The 15173-nt window shown below is 55.8% G+C and overlaps 7 protein-coding genes across 7 annotated transcripts; 3 read left to right on the top strand and 4 right to left on the bottom strand.

Annotated features, from left to right (window-relative positions):
* Positions 1–106: 106 nt before the first annotated feature.
* On the bottom strand, positions 107–1810 carry BO66DRAFT_392200 (uncharacterized protein). Its single transcript, XM_025647450.1, has 3 exons — positions 1530–1810; positions 1345–1473; positions 107–1267 (listed from the first exon to the last, which is right to left on the bottom strand). Exons 1-3 carry the CDS (start codon positions 1626–1628, stop codon positions 425–427), a joined length of 1071 nt encoding a protein of 356 aa, XP_025503629.1. The 5' UTR covers positions 1629–1810; the 3' UTR covers positions 107–424.
* A 1596-nt stretch (positions 1811–3406) lies between these two features.
* Positions 3407–5070, bottom strand: BO66DRAFT_452303 (putative O-methyltransferase; the record flags this gene model as incomplete). Its single annotated transcript, XM_025651930.1, has 4 exons — positions 3407–3607; positions 3737–4347; positions 4444–4725; positions 4831–5070. The coding sequence occupies 4 exons, from the start codon at positions 5068–5070 to the stop codon at positions 3433–3435; spliced, it is 1308 nt and encodes a 435-aa protein (XP_025503628.1). The 3' UTR covers positions 3407–3432.
* Positions 5071–5885: 815 nt separating this feature from the next.
* Positions 5886–7065, top strand: BO66DRAFT_392198 (oxidase ustYa family protein). The gene has a single exon (XM_025647448.1). It carries the CDS (start codon positions 6128–6130, stop codon positions 6944–6946), a length of 819 nt encoding a protein of 272 aa, XP_025503627.1. The 5' UTR covers positions 5886–6127; the 3' UTR covers positions 6947–7065.
* BO66DRAFT_392197 (uncharacterized protein) lies at positions 7032–7993 on the bottom strand. The gene is made up of 2 exons (XM_025647447.1): positions 7580–7993; positions 7032–7506 (listed from the first exon to the last, which is right to left on the bottom strand). The coding sequence occupies exons 1-2, from the start codon at positions 7800–7802 to the stop codon at positions 7061–7063; spliced, it is 669 nt and encodes a 222-aa protein (XP_025503626.1). The 5' UTR covers positions 7803–7993; the 3' UTR covers positions 7032–7060.
* Positions 7994–9099: 1106 nt separating this feature from the next.
* Positions 9100–9416, top strand: BO66DRAFT_438877 (uncharacterized protein; the record flags this gene model as incomplete). The annotated part of the gene is made up of 2 exons (XM_025651106.1): positions 9100–9172; positions 9232–9416. The coding sequence occupies 2 exons, from the start codon at positions 9100–9102 to the stop codon at positions 9414–9416; spliced, it is 258 nt and encodes an 85-aa protein (XP_025503625.1).
* A 412-nt stretch (positions 9417–9828) lies between these two features.
* Positions 9829–11894, bottom strand: BO66DRAFT_438876 (fungal specific transcription factor domain-containing protein; the record flags this gene model as incomplete). Its single annotated transcript, XM_025651105.1, has 4 exons — positions 9829–9885; positions 9936–11252; positions 11304–11335; positions 11387–11894. The coding sequence occupies 4 exons, from the start codon at positions 11892–11894 to the stop codon at positions 9829–9831; spliced, it is 1914 nt and encodes a 637-aa protein (XP_025503624.1).
* Positions 11895–12526: 632 nt separating this feature from the next.
* BO66DRAFT_452302 (NAD(P)-binding protein) lies at positions 12527–13572 on the top strand (the record flags this gene model as incomplete). Its single annotated transcript, XM_025651929.1, has 2 exons — positions 12527–13122; positions 13182–13572. 2 exons carry the CDS (start codon positions 12527–12529, stop codon positions 13570–13572), a joined length of 987 nt encoding a protein of 328 aa, XP_025503623.1.
* Positions 13573–15173: the final 1601 nt, after the last annotated feature.

The following is a 15173-nucleotide window of genomic DNA, read 5'->3' as shown; positions in this document are numbered from 1 at the left end:
GGTTTAAGCTAATAGCGGGCAGGGTGGAGGAATGTTTCGAGATGGAGCGCTCAATGGGATCATGTCCATTTCCTAGAGGAGCTCTAGTGGATTGGGCAGGCTGAGGGCTCAAGTATGTGATAGGTCTCAGGGAAGAGCCCAGATGAAGATAACCTGCACTCGAACATGCGATCAAAACAACTCGGGACATGACCATCTCTAAGCTCCAGACACACACAGCAAGTATTGTAAATTTAGCAATGGCGAAGAACCCTTAACTCGACCCGCGCATAGACGCAGGGCAGTTGGCGGTCAATACACGTCCCATCAAGGGCAATGTACAGATTCACTATGAACTAGGAAACTAGGGCAGAGACTATGGAGAGAACAACATGATCTGATTACTCATACCAGCATACAACGCATCAGAAGAACCACGAGACCGTCACTTGGCAATGGCAATATCGGTGTTGAAAGCCTCGCCGTCCGTCCAGGTCGTGCTGTGCTCGACGACGATGACTCCATCGGTCGGGTGCGGACGCTCGTGGGAGGAGGTGCGCTGGATCTGAATCTGCACGCTGGCCGGGGGCCCAGTCCGGTCACACGGCACAGCGGCTTCCAGCTCGTCGATCGTGTCCGTGGGGCGACCGTACCGTGCCTGGCGCGAGGGGATGTGATCGTGATACTCGTGGGCCAGCTTGAAGGTGTCGCCGGTGGGGAGGCCGCCCCGGCTCCGGTAGAAGAAGAGTGGACGCAGGGTGGGTAGACAGGCGCTGATGATGGCGAGGGCTAGCTCGACGACGGTCCAGATGAAGACGCCGGAGGTGTAGTAGGTCTCGTTGTTGTAGTGGATGAGGAGGACGCGCTCGCACTCGATGAAGGCGGCCAGGCGGGCGATGCTGGAGGCGACGGCCAGCGCGCCCAGCAGGAACATCCCCAGCACCGCCGCCTTCTGCCGCACCTCCAGCTTGACGCGCAGCACCATCGGGATGGGCAGCAGCAGCACGCACACGTCCAGCACCACGTCCGACCCGCTCAGCCCGTTGTAGAAGACCATCGTGTTGATGCACTTGTTGCCGTAGAACCCCTCCACCAGCGCCGTCACCGGGTAGCACTGGAACAGGCACACGAAGAACATCACCGCCGTCCACGCAACGACCAGCCCTAGAAACAGCTGGCACACCCGCCGGAACGTTCGCGTGTGGAAGATGCGCATATACAGCAGGATCACCGACGCTTTACTGAGCCCCACTCCCATCACGGATAACATGTGCAGCGCGAATTTGGCCTGTCCGTGCGGGTTAGAGTGGCTTACTTTTTCTCAACTCTTTCGGCTTCTCGAGCGAGGTGGAGGCATATACGCACCCGTTCGTAGGTTAGAAACCGTGGGTCGTCCAGGATGGGCTCCCCATTGGGATAGGTCGCCTGGGTTTGGCCCAGTTGTCCATCGATGGCTCCAATCAGTTGACAGATACAGACGGCTGTGCAGAATAACTACGGTGAGGTCAGTACCCAGGTTTGCGACCGAGGGAATGGTGCTCGAATCCTACCAAGGCGGCGAAGATAGTGTAGTCGTCCGAGCCCATGTGAGCGCCACAGAGGCGCCGGGCCCAGACACGTAACCCCACGAAGATGGCGGGTACAAACATCAAGATGAAGCCTAAGGCTATCATCTCCCCCTTGTTGTAGCCCATGCGGGCGGCAGTGCAATCCGGGTTGCCAGCGTACAGACCGACAACGCAAGAGACCAGCTTTGAGGAAAAGGGAAGAGGGGATTGAGGGGAATGTCGCGCAAATACATGATGCTCGCTGCTAATCCCTACCTTGCTTGTCAAGTCACGAAGAGGCTAGGACGAGCGCTATCCCTCCCCCTCCGCCTTGCTCTTTCCCCTTCCCCCCTCCGGTCAAGTGTCAGCATGCTAGGTATGCGCTTGTGCATGTTTGTTTGGCTGGGGTGCCAATCGCAGGCAGGCAGGGTTTATCGGTCGGATAAGCGTGGGACAGTAAGCCAGTGAGCGAGTCAGCATGGAGGTCCGATCGAATAGTTGTTGGTCCTCGGACAAAGCAATATTTAGTCCCCTTGCTTAGGTGCTTACATGCCTGCCTGCATCCCACACACGGGATAGAACCAGACCATGGGCTGGTCACCCTGTCGTGGATTGCGATCACAATGCCTAGACTATGAGTGAGAGAATCGCACTGAGCAGTTACTGAATACTCCGTATCTCCGTATCTGGGAGTTATTTGGGGGCCAGCGCTCTGACTATTTGGCCCCTCCTCCCCTCCCGGCCCGCAACCCTTCCCGCTTTCCCTTCCACTGCAACCTACACGGTGGTCCAAGTTAGGGCTGATGAGCCAGTAGTTGATGCAGTGCCAGTGGTTGATCACAGCCTCTTGATTAGTCTACTCGACATCCATCCTATGGATCCAAGCGGAACTGACTTTAAGGTTGATTCCTGACTTTTCGTTCCTACGCTGACCGTCAAATCTTAGGACCGTCTGGAAGTTGCAGTCAGCAGTACAGCACCCCTCGACTCGCGGCTCAGGAAACAAATCAGACAGAACGTGCCCGGCCTCCCGCCAGGATCTAGCAAGAGGCTGGGGAGCACAACACACCATGCATGTGGCCATGCGGTCATCTTTTAGCCTGGGGAATCCTGCCACTCGATTGGCTGGGCCGGCTTACCCTGCGCACGAGGGATGTTTACCTCAACCTCTCCGAGGCCCCCTTTCGGGCTCCCCCTCCCTCCCTTGGCTGAAGTCGCTGCAGAGGAGTGGAGTCCGTAACTTCGGACAATCGTGGGCAATTGCACAGCCTCGTTGCTGTATTGCTTGATTATCGACTTGTTACATGAGTACAGTACATAGGATTTTATGAGCACAAAGTACGGAGTATGTGAGTAAGATTGTCCTTGCGTGCCTGTTCTCACCCTAGATGATCCCCGATAATCGATTTCCCTCACACTCCGCTTACTCTCCCCAACAACCATGGCATTTCAATCTTGGCCCAGACCAGACCCGCCGCCCGCCAACGATTTACACAGCTAGCCTAACTGCAGATGGGAAAATCATCTGATCCCCGGTTATCACCGACCTGACTGCCGCAGCCCGCCCATTGCATTCCTTCTTTCCTTCTCACTCAGTCATTGCACTCCCCAGCACCAACACAGCCAAGTCTGACCGTCTGTGTTCTCTACGTTCTTCATCACCTCCGCTGACAAAACAAACGAATGCCAAGAATCTCACACAGCCTATCTCTGCAGGGAACTGTTCGATACACACAAAAAAAAAAAGAAAAAAAAAAAAATAAGCCAAGACACGAAACCGTTACAATCGGCTTTTCCGGCCCCCACCACCACGATGTGAAGAGAAGTGGAAACATCCCCCACCCACGCAACTAGTCATTCACCGAAATCGGAATAATCTTCACACCCAAGATCCACTCCACGCGCCTCACTCGACACTTGGGGACGACCACGACACCTGAATGACGGAGAGATTCGAGCCCGCCGGTTTGGTGACGCCCCGCCACCGGAAGCGGGGGTCGGCCTGCGCGAACAGCGCGCGCCAGTCTGCGGCATCACGTTCACGGGAATTGAACAGGCTGAGCATGTTCATGTCCATTGTTCTGGGAGAGATCATCATCAGTGGATCGGCGTTAAGACGAGGTTGGGGCATCCTTGCTCAGCGACCGACGGCAACAAGTCGCCGCGAGAGATAGATCTGCGCTAGAGAGAGGGGCCCAAAACATACTTACCGAATATGCTTCTCCTCCAACAACCCCACCGACCCGGGCTCAGGCAAGCAGAACTCATTCAGCACCACCCGGCCCCCGTCCCGCAGCGCGGGCACCAGCGCGCGCAGGATGCGCACGCAGTCCGCGTCCCCGAAATCATGCAGCACCATGCGCAGCAGGTACACGTCCGCCCCGTGGACGGGCTGGTCGGCGAAGAAGTCGTGCGCCATGAACTGCACCCGACTGTGTTCCCCGGCTGGAGCAGCGGCGGCCACGGTGGGCGCCTGGGCGATGGTGGGCGCCGTGTCCTGAACGACGAAACGTAGGGCCGGGTATGCCTGCGCGAGAGCCTGCGAAACGTACCCCGTCGAACCTCCGACGTCGACCACTACGCCCCCTCCGCCGCCCCCTCCGCCGCATATGGACGCCCAGTCGTAACCGTCGCGGAGGTGGCTCACGTCATTCTCGGGCCCGGTGCTGTAGGTCGACATGGCCGAGGCAAAGACCCGCGCGCGGTCGGGCTGGGTGGTCAGGTATTGGAAGAAGGTGGGATGGGTCGGGGGCTGCGAGAGCGAGAAGCCCGTTTGGGCGGGATCGGTGGCGTTGGGCCAGTTGCGCAAGGCGGTTGGGGTCTGGTTCACGGTGAGGTGAGAATTGTCATGTCAGAGGTCCGAACTTAATACAGAACAGATCCGAAGGGGCCGTGCAGGGGGGAATGCTATGCAGACCTCTTTCATCGCGGGAAGGATCTCTGTATAGTGAACGTCGATGTAATCGCGCATCACCTGGTCCTCCGCCAGCATCCGCGACGCGGCCGTGTGCCTCACGACCCCCTGCGGCTCCTCGCGGAAGATCCCCTCGGTCGCAGCATGGCGGATGATCCGACGAACTTTCTGCTCCGGGAGTCCAGCGGTGGTCGCGATCTCGGCGAACGTGGCCGTCTCGCCGACGGGGAAGGAACGAGCGAGATCGAAGTCGGAGACCGCGCGGATGGTGCCTATATTGTTCCTCTTTCGAGGCAGGAGGCAGGGAGGGCTGAGGTTAGTCACATGAAGGGGGACCGCTTGTGGATATAGAATCCGTTGCCGAAGTACTGGATGGGAGGCAAGACTCACTGCCCACAAAAATAAACTCTCCTTGGGGCCTAGTAACAGCTGCTGCAATTGGAGAGTGGCATCTAGCACTTTCTGTCGGAGCTGCTGCACCTCGACCGGAAAGTCGAGGGGCGAGTCGATCTCGTAGGAGGGTAGCGGTTGCTGGAGGTCGGTATAGATCTGGGTGATGCGGTCGAGGTTGGACGCGATGGACCGGCCGAGGTCGGCAAAATTTGCATCCGAGGTCGGACGGGACGGCATGGTTGCTGTATAGTTAGTCAGTGTGACGACAGTGTCACGCCGTATGCAAGACGATGAACGGGGTCAATCGATTGAGTCGATGGCGCTGTCCATGGAGTGGAGACCAAGTCACCGACGGCGTCGTGGTGGTCCACGAGGTGACAGGGATCATATACTATGTCAGTCAATGGCATTTGCGATGCCATTGATGGATGGCCGATTACCTCCGCGCTTCCGGGGAGTTGCACCGCCCATTCTGCCCACGTATGCCGTGGAGATTACGCACAGCCGGATTGGGGTCTTGATGTTGCTAGAAAAACATCTCGTGGCCCGCCATGTGCTGGTCGGGTTGACCACATTCGACCCACGCTAGAGCCGGGATACGAGAATCAGTTCCTTGCAGCAGCACGAGTGGAATCTTGGCGGGCCGTCCAAGGCCTCGCTACGAGGTACTTCCTGCTAGGAGTACATGGCAGTTACCAGTAATGCGACATCAGCGATAAATTGACCGGTGAACTGTGTATTCTGGGGTTGTTAGCGACTTGTTCAGACGCCGAAATGATGTGTTCCTTTCCAGAATACCCCACCTCCCGATCAAAGCGGCATAGCCCATCGACCACCCCGGCCAGGTGGCACTGACAATCCCTGCTGAAGAATGTGGAGATCGGTGCGCAGTCGGATTAGTAGAGTGATTGAATCGTTCAGCTCATTCTTAGTGCACTATAATATAATAAAGTTAATTAAAAGTGGCTGATGGGACCCCGCCCAACGCCTGTACCACCAAAATATCCTAAAAAAAAAAAAAAAAAAAAAAAAAAAAAAAAAAAAAAAAAAAAACCTGCTGCCTAAGGCTGGGGATGTCGTTTCCACAGCCTTACCGCATCAATACGAGACCGATACCCTTGCATGTGAGAAAAGTGGCGTGGTGTGGTGTGGTGTGGTGGTTGTTCTTGTCTCTTCACCAGTGCCCCCCCGGCTATGTCATCCACACCGCGGGGGGCTCTGTGCTCATGGCCATGGGGGCCCAGTGAATAGAGGGAGCTTGCTCTTTCCCCATGCATTGCAATGAGCATCCACCATGAGGAAGGACGAACAACGGTATCAACTCGCTCCAACCGCGGAGGAGGGAGAAGACCTCAACGACCATGAGACCCTGTCCGAGACCGCGGGGAAACGCGCGACCCCCAGCCCGCGCCAGCGCACCCAGCTGCGGATACACTACAGCATTATCACGGTCGCATACACGCTGCTCATCCCCCTCTACCTCCTCCTCCTGACCCATAACCCGCTCGCCCTCGACAGACTCATCACCACCCCTAACAACGCCATCTTCCCGTCCCTCCGCACCGCCAACGCCGTAGGGTACGAAACCCGCCCGTGGCGCGTCCGCCTCCACGACAACCCCTTCGCCGGCAAACCGCGGCCGGAGCTCGAGGCCGCCTGGCACATGCTGTTTGAGAAGAACAACATCCGCGTCACCGAGGAGGACCTCGCCTTCTACAACGTCACCTCGCTCCCGATCGTCGGGCCCGCAGGCGAAGGTCCTGGGGGGTTCGTCGGCCAGCTGGGGGTGTTCCACGAGCTCCACTGCCTCAAGCGCATCCGCCACTGGATCTACCGCGACCATTATCTGGCGGACGCCCCGGCGGCGGTGCTGGTGGAAGAGGAGGCGCACGTCGACCACTGTGTCGAGTTGCTCCGGGAGGCGAGTCTGTGTCGGGCGGACGTGACGCTGAGTGGGTTCCGGTGGATTCAGACCGGTCCGGAGGGCAAGCAGAAGGAATTGACGGTCGAAGCCAAGGGGAATCATGTCTGCATCGATTGGGAGCGACTGCGGGCGTGGAATGATGCACGAGCGGTGGATGCGTGGGAGCCCGGGGTTCTGGGTGGCGCTTAGACTGATGACTTCACTCTATGTATATGGCAGATGGCTTGGACTTGTAAAGATCATGATCCATTATAGGTTGAATAGAATAAAGAAACTCGTGGTCTGTATACACTGCAGAGAATGCTAGGAAGGATCGTTCGACCAGTGTGCCTCCGCCCACGCCTTGACGCTCTCGTAGTCCCGGCACGTCCGACTATACCCCCATCCCGTCACGCCTTGGAGCTCCTTGTCAACGGGCTCGAGGTTCGTGTCAGCCGCGCACATCAGGCTCTGGCGCAAGTAGTCGAAGCAGTGCCGGACGTGGTGCGGGTCCTTCATGTGGTCGTGTTCGTCCGCCACATGGGGGAGCTGCCCGTCTACGGCGGCGTAGTAGACCTCGCGCAGGGCGTTGAGACAGTGCAGCGCGTGGAAGACGACCAACCCGGACAGCTCGGGCGCCAGGGTTGGGTGTTTGACGAAACCGACTCCCTTGGGAAAGAGGGAGGCCCACGCCGCGTCGGTCTCAGGCGAAGGATGCTGCGAGAAGGTGCTGTTGTATTCCATGCGGATCTGGATCTCGCCATCGGGGACTACAGTCGTTCGTCAAGGGAACACAGTGTTAGGGTCAATTATTTTGCTATGAAAAGGTGGGGGGAATCGTACTCAACAGTCCCTCGCGCTTCCTGGTCGGAATACCCTTCCCAATGGAAACCCCGAGGCCGAAAACCACCGCAGCAACCAGAAGTCCAAGAAGCATCCAGCCGCACCGGATGAAGGTTGATCGCGGGTTTGCGTTGCGGTGTCGGGGCGGTGCGGGCTCATCGTGATAGTCCTCTTCCCCGCGCATCAAGGGCTCGTGGGGTTTGGAGGGGAGTTCGAACGACATGATGGCCAACTCACCCCGCGCGATGGAAGAGAAAGAAAGTAAATGTTGGGGAAGAACTTCACAAAATATAAAATTGAGACTTTCTTCCACTTCTTCCTTCTCGTATCCCTCCTATCATACGGTTAAGAGCGACTCCGGCGTGCCGGTAGATGCAGGGCCAGAGGTGCATAAACAATCCTAGACCGAGAGATCCTTGTTCTGCGGTAAGATTGCCAGTAGTTCCTCCTCCTTCCTTCTACATACAGTGAGAATAATACCCGCGCCACCACCTTGATTTCTTCTGTTCTTATCCTTTCCCTCCTCAAACGGTGGCTGAGTTGACAAGACGGGATAATCGGATTACTCTACAAAGAACCTGTATTCTATCTCGGTCAGAGAGCGAATGGATCAACAAAACAAGCAAACAAAATCAAAAAAAAAAAAATAGAAATAGAAATAATAAAAAAAAAAAAGGAAAAGAAATGAAAACACGTCCATACATCCATACATACCGACTTTACTGAACGGATGTGTCTTCGTAGCCCGCCCCACCAACCCTCATGCCGCGCTCGGCCCAGACAGACATAAGAAGGAATTGAAATGACTGCAAGGCAGCAGAAGGCGATTGGGGGCGGAGGAAACCCTTTCCACTCCCGGTCGGAATTCAGACAAAAAAGAACCCAAAATTGGATTACATACCTTGCCAAGGGAAACACCATGACGCCATGTACGTAGGTATTGTGGCCGGTGGACGCCCTGTCAGTTCGCTTTTCCCTCGTGTTTCTCCAACCGGCAGCAGAAACCTTTTGCAGGGTCGTCGCCCGCCCAGGTTGATGGGTAAACTGGTTCATTGCCCTTGGTTCCTCTCAATGTTCGTTTTCTTATCTACTTAACTTTCTTGAATGAATAAATGAAATGAACGAACTGTTCGCTGTTACGTTTCTCGGCCATTCAACCACCTTAACTAAGGCATTTTTCCCCGTTTCCATTGATTCTTTTTCTCCGCCCGTCAGCTTCCAACCCTCCCCACCCCTCTTTTTTTTGGAGAAGAATGTTTAATCCCATGCTGTGATCCGCCGGATTCCGCTGTTTCGACAATCTTTTGCCTGTCCTTTCTCTTCTGTCACCTGTCAGTGTCTCTTAGCGACCGTTACGAAAGTCAATACAAGCGTTTCATTTCGGTGGGGGTGGTTTTGCTGGCAACTTCTTAATTGAACCTTTCCTACCCGATTCTCGTGTTTTGGTATAAGGGAACGAATTTCGAGGAACGAACCTAATCGACCTGCAATTCCTCCATTTGCAAACTACTACACTCATCATGCATCTTACCACGGTGCTATACTACGGCCTGGCCGCGTTGATCCTCACCAACGCTGCACCACTCGTCGGAGGTTAGTTGCTCAGTTGGCTTGTCATCTACCGGTAGACTAACATCCATAATCTCATGTAGACTCCTCCAGCCGCGAAGTAGCCGACGGCGACGATAGGGTCGCTTACACCTGGGCCATACCGGCGAGGAGTCGCAAACGAGAGGACGGCGACGACAAGGTCGTCTACACCTGGGCCGTACCGGAGAGTCGCAAACGAGAGGACGGCGACGATAAGGTCGTCTATACCTGGGCCGTACCGGAATGAAAAACGAAAAAGCGAAAAAAAAAGCCCAAAAACTGAAATGGGATTCTTTTCGACCCTGCCGGGGCGGCACGCAGCAGCTTTCGGCTTATGTGCCACGATGTGATGACTCCTCCTGTCTCTAAACTGAACCCGGGCTTAGTATGTTGATAATGATGTTATATATACTTGTTTATGGTCGCTTCCTCCATTCTTGTGCTATTTGAGATTTTTGTATCGTTGTTAGATCATAGAAGTTAGATTCCCCTTATTGCATTGCAGAGGAGTGTGGAATCGGGGGGTCTGGTAGAGTGCAGTGCCAGGTGCAGGGTGAATAACGGAAACGAGTTTGAATGTGTATCAGGATGGATCTGTGCGTGTATATAGTGTGCTGTAGGTCTACGTTCTCTCAGGTTACGGTATACAGAACCATGGATTAGTAGATTGGTCCCGATGCAAAACCAGCATCTTCAATGTAAGAGTCCCATGCAGCCTAAAACCGGTTAGCACATAATCTCACCGCCAGCGACGAAGAACACATACCCAATCAATTTCGACGGAGGCCAATTCCTTCTCGAAAGTGAAACCATCGACGCCCGGCATCTGGGACGGAGGGCCCCACAGCCCCAGGCCAGATGCATGATCGGCCGACGCCGCCGCAACACCACCACCGCCACCACCATCTTTCGCACCAGAGCATATACGAACACCCTCCAGCATCCCAGCGAGGAGCTGCCACTGCCTCCCGGCCTCGTCGCAGGTCTCCCGATACACCCCCCACAGCGCCACCGACGTCTCCAGATCCTGCTGTAGATCCGCCTGCTCCACCGCGTCCTCCGCAGCGGGGAACTGGCGCATCAGCTCCAGCTCGAGGAAGACCACCATCGCCGCAAAGCTGAGGATCTGGCGCGTGTGCGCGAACCGGTACCACTGCTCGGACAGATCGCGCTGGGTGGCCAGCAGCGCGCGGGCGGAGGCGAGGCACCGATCCCGCGAGAATCGGTACTGCGGGTTCGTCTTGGCCTGGGCCAGGAACCGGCGGTGCAGGGTGCACATCGCCCGGTGGTAGATGGTCCGGAGTCCGATCTGGGCGTGGAAAAGGCGGAGCTGCTCCGGGGGCTGCGGCGGGGCCGGTGGCTGCATGTGTGGAGGGAAGCTGTCGTAGGCCGCGGACAGCATGCGGTCGGTGGCGAGGACATCCGCGTAGGTGCTGGGGGTAGGGTTGCACGTGAGGTCTGCGACGCGGCCGAGGGCGTGGCACAGGCGGCCCTTGACGATCAGGTAGGTCACCGCGGTGGATTCGGTCAAGGGTCGAGAAGGTGGGAGGCTGGCAGCGGTGGCATCATCCGCGGGCAGCTCCCAGTCGTGCAGGTTGCGTGGCTCCCTCGTGTCGGAGTATATGGCGGACAGCATGCGAGGGAGGCCCGCGCCGAACGAGGTCATGTTGTCCATGCTGATCACGGCGAGCCAGATGCGGCGACGATACTCTGCTTGCAAGGGGGGGATTGGGGGTGACGAGTGCGCGGGGTCTCGGTGATAGCCCATGTTGATGGCCGTGCGGACTAGCACGCCGGTCATGATCCAGAGGCCGCGGCGGTTGTCGTCCTTGCGGTTGAGCTCGGCGGTGGCGTTGAAGCGCAGGGTCTCCACGGTGTAAGGGAGGCATTTGGCGATGTCGCCGCTCAGGAGACACTGCGCCGTGCGGATGCGGTACATTTGGAAGAGAGACTCCGAGCGCCCTTCATACTCTGGTGGCTCGCCGTGTTGGTGATAGGCTAGCATGACGATACCAAGAATGGAGAATAAGAGTCCCAGCCAGATGAAGTTCGCGTGGGATGGGTCCTTGCAATGCTCGTGATACTGCGCTAGGGTTACCCTAGGATACGATCAATACGGGTCGTGTGCTCTTACCTCCCGCATGAAGGTCGGCTCGTGGATGATGGCTAAGACATGTATCAGATTCGCGGACCAGGTGAGCTGTGGCTGACACGTACGAGGAACGGCAATTGGGAAGGTTGGGCGATCGAAGAAAGTAGTCACCAGATTGTCCAATTCGCGCTTGGGTGGGAGAGTGGCCAGGATCTCGATTCGATCTATGGGCTTCACTTGACCGAACAGAAGGCTCGATCCATCGGCTAGTTGCGACTGCGTGGGTGGAGTCTGATGGCCCACTCGGTTGTCTTGGGCCTGGGTCCAGGTGTTTTTGAGTTGGTTGATCTGAAAATCATCAGCTGAGCTTGAATGACAGCAAATCTGCAGGTGATAGAAGATAGTCGAGGTGGCCTTGGAATCAGGAACAGGACGAGATACCTCCTCTAACACATCATACCAATCATCGCCACCTTGGTAGACTGAATGGGCGCCATCGAGCACGACCTTTCCCGCAGAGGCTACATCTTTTGTAGCGGACACGACCAGGTCGCCAGGCTTAGGGCTCTCGGGCGCCTGGTGGGCAATGAGCCTCTTCACCATATTTTCCAACTGGTCGATCCGCTGGCGCATGGGATCGAGCTGACTCTCACGCCGAGCATTCGAAAGGGAGTCAATCGTGGCCCCTCTGAAGTGACATGATGACTGCTCGTCACGAGTGATACAGTTCTGGCAAGGGTATTCCCGGTTGCATTTGATTCTATCTAGGTCAGCAATGGAGCCATTGCCTCGGATCATACAGAGCATTGATGTGATCTACACACTTTCGCGTGCGGCAGGGGTCACACGATAGAGGGATGCGAGCGCGTCGTCTTTGTGACACGGGTAGGACGGGAGACTGCATCTAGAACGAAGCCCTCTGATGATGAAACCAAGAAGGATGATGATGAATGATGCAAAGTAAGCTGCGGAGTACAGCCTTAAATCCGCGGACTTGACCGATCACGAGCCTCACGTGCAATTGGTGCCTGAGACCTGAGGCTGCACTCTGCTGATCTCCACGGACTTGTTATATCCGGCCTGTCTGGACTTAACCCCGAGAATGTATGCCACCGTGAAGAATAGCAAAAGACGAAGATATATAGCGGAACGCCGATCGCCGATCACATGCATGAGGAAGAGCCTTATTCCATCAATTCAGCGTCACTTTCCACAGTTCACTCGACAGCCATAGTCTCATAGTCGCATAGACTCGAAATCGCACGATGCCGACTCTCAGCGACTTCTTCTATACCCAATTCCTTCTCCGAATCCCCCAGCCATCCGCCTCCTTCACCAACAAGACTATCATCGTGACCGGCGCCAATGGAGGCTTAGGACGAGAAACCGTGAAGCACCTCATTCGTCTCGGGGCCGAGAAGATCATCTTCGCGTGCCGCAGTCGGTCCCGAGGCGAGCAGGCCCAACGCGAGATCGAGGCCCAGCTGAACTGTAAGACCAACCTCATCGACGTCCGAGAACTCGACCTGGAGTCCCCGGCCTCGATCAAGCGGTTCGCAGAATGGGCCGCTCGCTCACTCCCGCGCGTTGACGTCCTGATCAACAACGCCGGGATCCACGCCAACAAGTTCAAAGTCGTCTACGACACCGAGCGCACCCTGGCCGTCAACAACATCGGCACCTTCCTGCTGACGGTCCAGATGATCCCGAAAATGCAGGCGACAGCTCGAACCTATGGCGTCACGCCGGTGATCACCTTCGTCGCCTCCGCGCTCTACGACATCGCCGAGTACCCCGCGCAGCACGGGGAGGATATCTTCACCTGGTTTCGGGAGGAATCCCACGTGAACTTTATGAACCAGTCAGTATACCCGTCCTACATGCCACAGGACCCATTGCTTATGGAATATGCTGCATTAGGTACAACCTCTCCAAGTTACTGCAACTTTACGCGATGATCAAGCTAGCCGCCCTCGTCGACTCGACGAGCGATCGCTCTTCCTCGATTGCGGTCAACGCCCTCGACCCGTGTTTCTGCAAGACCGGCATCATCAGCGAGTCCACCGGGCTGGCCAGGGTGCTCTTCAAGATCTTCGAGGCGATCACCGCCCGCACCGCCGAGGAGGGGGCCCGGCTGGTGGTCCAGACGGCCGCCGCCGGGCGCGAAACCCACGGACGGTACATGCGCGCCGGCGCCGTGCAGGCCTATGCCCCCATCGCGGCCGACGAGCGGCGGGCCACATACGTGTGGGATGCGCTCTGCAGGAGGCTGGAGGCCATTCAGCCTGGTATCATGCAGAATCTGTGTTGAGGAGGCCGGTTGAGGGTAGAATGCTGGGCTCATAGGAGTGTGTGGTGACATGGGGACAGTGGGTGCGATGAAAATTCGTCACTTTGAATATGCGATTGAATAGAATATTCTGCAAGTGATTTGACGGTTGCTGGTAGTACTTGCGCACTACTGTAGACATGTGGTTTGGTGGATCAAAATACTCTCATGTCCTTCACTTCAACCACCATCGTTGGATTTGTTATCATCTGCATTCTTCGCTATCCAAAGCCAGGTCACAACCCTACCAACCTCAACATAATTAAACCCAGGCACAGACACAGGACAAAGTAGAAGAACAAAACCACGTCATACACTAATGCCAACAGTATAGGAAAAAACCGAAACAGAACCAAGGGTCTAGCTCGTTGGACCTGTGGGAAGATATTCCTCCCCTTCCTTTCAATATCGAAAGTCTGGGCGGTGGGTAATGCCTGAAGAAATGCCGGAGTAATGTTTTACCACTGTTCCTGAGCGAAATAAATTGAGATTAGACGACAATGTAAAGATATTCGCCGTACATGAAAGACGCACCGCACCAAGTTGGTGCGCCGGTGTTTTTGGTCACATCCAGCATACCCAGCCGATCGGACACAGCCACGCTTCAAGCAGTTGTTGGTGCGCCTGCCGCCCCCTTTGAGGCTGATCGGATATCTTGAAGCCCGCCTCAAATTTCTGGATGTGCGAGCAGTGATGTCGGATAGTGCAATGCGAGGAATTTGGGCAATTAAGGGCATCTGGAGGACCCGTTGCGCTTGACCGACTAGAGGAGATGGTTCAGGAGGCGCAGAGCTAGCTGCAAAAAAGTGGCGACGTCGAGAGACTTGCCCCAAAATTGGAACTCTGAGTCAGGAGAACGTCTGCACCGGAGGGGCACATGCATGTTGAACGGTGCCTGCTGGATCTGGACGGGTGAAACTCAACAGTGGTATTTATCTCCCGTGGTTGTCAGGCTATATGAAGCATTTAGTCTGGTCCCGAGTGATCTCAACGAATGCCTGTAGCCCCGAGGGAAACTCTTCGGGCTGCTTTCAAGATATTAGGCGATGGAGAGTGACAGCTCTTCTTCGGGGCCATCCCGGCACATTAACTTCCAAAGCAGAAAAATGAGTTGTCACACAGGATTTTCGACAACAGCAGTAGACCAAGAAGCTAGGGACGAGTGACGAGTAGCCTCGTATAATGGGGAGAACGTTATCCCATGCCTGGAGACGCAAGTCACTATTGTGGAAAGACTAAGTCGTCGGGCAATAGCTCCCGTATGGGAACAGCAAAGGTAGCAAACGGGTAATTGAACTACTGGTCGTGTTAGAATGTGAGAACACAGTCTAACGAATAGACAAAGTCAGGTTGGCAGTGTCTTGAAGCATGGCAGACAGACGATGTAGTGGAACTGAGCGTGAGCAGGTCGACGGTCGGAGATGACTTGGTAATCACAACAGGCGTGAAGACAGACCTGTGATAACGATTCATTTGTACCACACACAGCAATATGTCTCACCGATGGGGACTAGACTACGTATACAGACGAGATTATTGGAGGTATATTGTTAAGCGATACGATTACGCCAAGCCTGTCACCT

This window comes from Aspergillus aculeatinus (assembly GCF_003184765.1).
Source record: "Aspergillus aculeatinus CBS 121060 unplaced genomic scaffold BO66scaffold_26, whole genome shotgun sequence".
Taxonomy (NCBI): Eukaryota; Fungi; Ascomycota; class Eurotiomycetes; order Eurotiales; family Aspergillaceae; genus Aspergillus; species Aspergillus aculeatinus.
This window is presented reverse-complemented; position numbering and strand designations above follow the sequence as displayed.